This window comes from Aplysia californica, unplaced genomic scaffold (genome assembly GCF_000002075.1).
Source record: "Aplysia californica isolate F4 #8 unplaced genomic scaffold, AplCal3.0 scaffold01214, whole genome shotgun sequence".
NCBI classification, from domain to species: domain Eukaryota; kingdom Metazoa; phylum Mollusca; class Gastropoda; order Aplysiida; family Aplysiidae; genus Aplysia; species Aplysia californica.
Window position 1 is genome coordinate 117198 of NW_004798484.1, and position 1304 is coordinate 118501.

At 46.1% G+C, this 1304-nt stretch overlaps 1 protein-coding gene across 1 annotated transcript in view; it reads right to left on the minus strand.

Moving 5' to 3' along the window:
* Nucleotides 1–696: 696 nt before the first annotated feature.
* Nucleotides 697–1304, minus strand: part of LOC101847008 — a 2956-nt gene continuing 2348 nt past the window's right edge. Inside the window, exon 2 of the mRNA XM_005112238.1 lies at nt 697–807. Within this exon, the coding sequence (XP_005112295.1) occupies nt 697–807 (111 nt within the window). The remainder of the gene's footprint in view (nt 808–1304) is intronic.

Consider the following 1304-nt stretch of genomic DNA (forward strand, 5'->3'; position numbering starts at 1 on the left):
TAGCACGCTTGTCCTTGAAAGCGACCATATAATAATATGCACACATGTCACATTCACAATCTGGGGGGCTCTAGTGGCCTTGAGGTTAAGGTGTTGGTCTCTCATTCAAAGGTCCCGTGTTCGAATCCGGGTAGCGACCGAAAAATTTCGTCTCTTCCTCCTGCCACCACCCCCTCACCTCCTTTGCCACCTCCTTTGGGCTCCTGACTCTTTCTGCAGCCTTTCTTCTGCTACTTCTTGGCTCCTTCTTACTGCTGTCTTTCTGCCACTCCCCTGATATTCTGGTAGGAAAGATCTACACCTAGCCTTCTCGGACAAGGGCGAAAATTCTCAGAGGGCCCGTCTACAAGTTGCGCACGTCAAAGATCCCTTGGTGGTCTAAAATCGATAAGAGTAGGCTTCGGCCACCACCCGGGCAAAATTCAAAATTTCCTACCAACTGAAAATATTAGGTGTGTCCCGCGTGCTCATATGACCTTTTGAAGTTGTGAGCGCTATAAAACACTTACTAAAAAAGAAAAGAAAATTCCCAATGTGGAGGTATACCATAGACTTGCACCCCCAGATCAAGCCCTGTATGTCATGGCCGCCGCTTTTTTGTTCTGTATGTAAAATTTGCTGTCGAGCATGCATGCATGCATGCATACACCATGCACCACGCCATTACACCCAAATAAATGGCAAAAGACACCAGTCTCACTTCAGTCGAGGGCGCGTGAAGTCATCCCTCGTATTTCCTTCATGTAGCAAAATCTGATTCACACAGTGCGCTCCATAGTACACAGGAAGTACATCATAGTTGACAATCTAGGATATCATAATAGAATCACCATCTTTATCTAGTGCCAGATTTGCGACAAACATCGGCGACCATGGTTCTCCTTTCATTCCTTTGCTCGGGTGCTCTTAATAAGCTACGTCTCCCTGATCTTTCTCTGTTACCCATTTTGTTTAGGTTCCCTAAGTAGGTTGCTCTGGGCCTACCCCTGCCTCTTTTGCCTTCAATTTTGCCAGTAAGAGCTAGATGTTCAAGACCCTTATGTCTATTCAGGTATCCCAAAAACTGCATTTGTCGTTTCAGTTTACTGGTTGCTTTTAACAGTGAGCGTCTCACGTTGGCTTCATCAAGAGGAGAACTGCCTCATTTGTTTTCTTTTCCTTCATAATAATAATAATAATACACATAGGCTACGTAATTCTATAATAATGTTGTCTTAGATCTAGTCCAGCGCTGCCTGCCTGTCTGCGCACCACACAGCACCTGCCTGAACCTGACACCCGTGGCGGGCCTAGCGCAGACGACA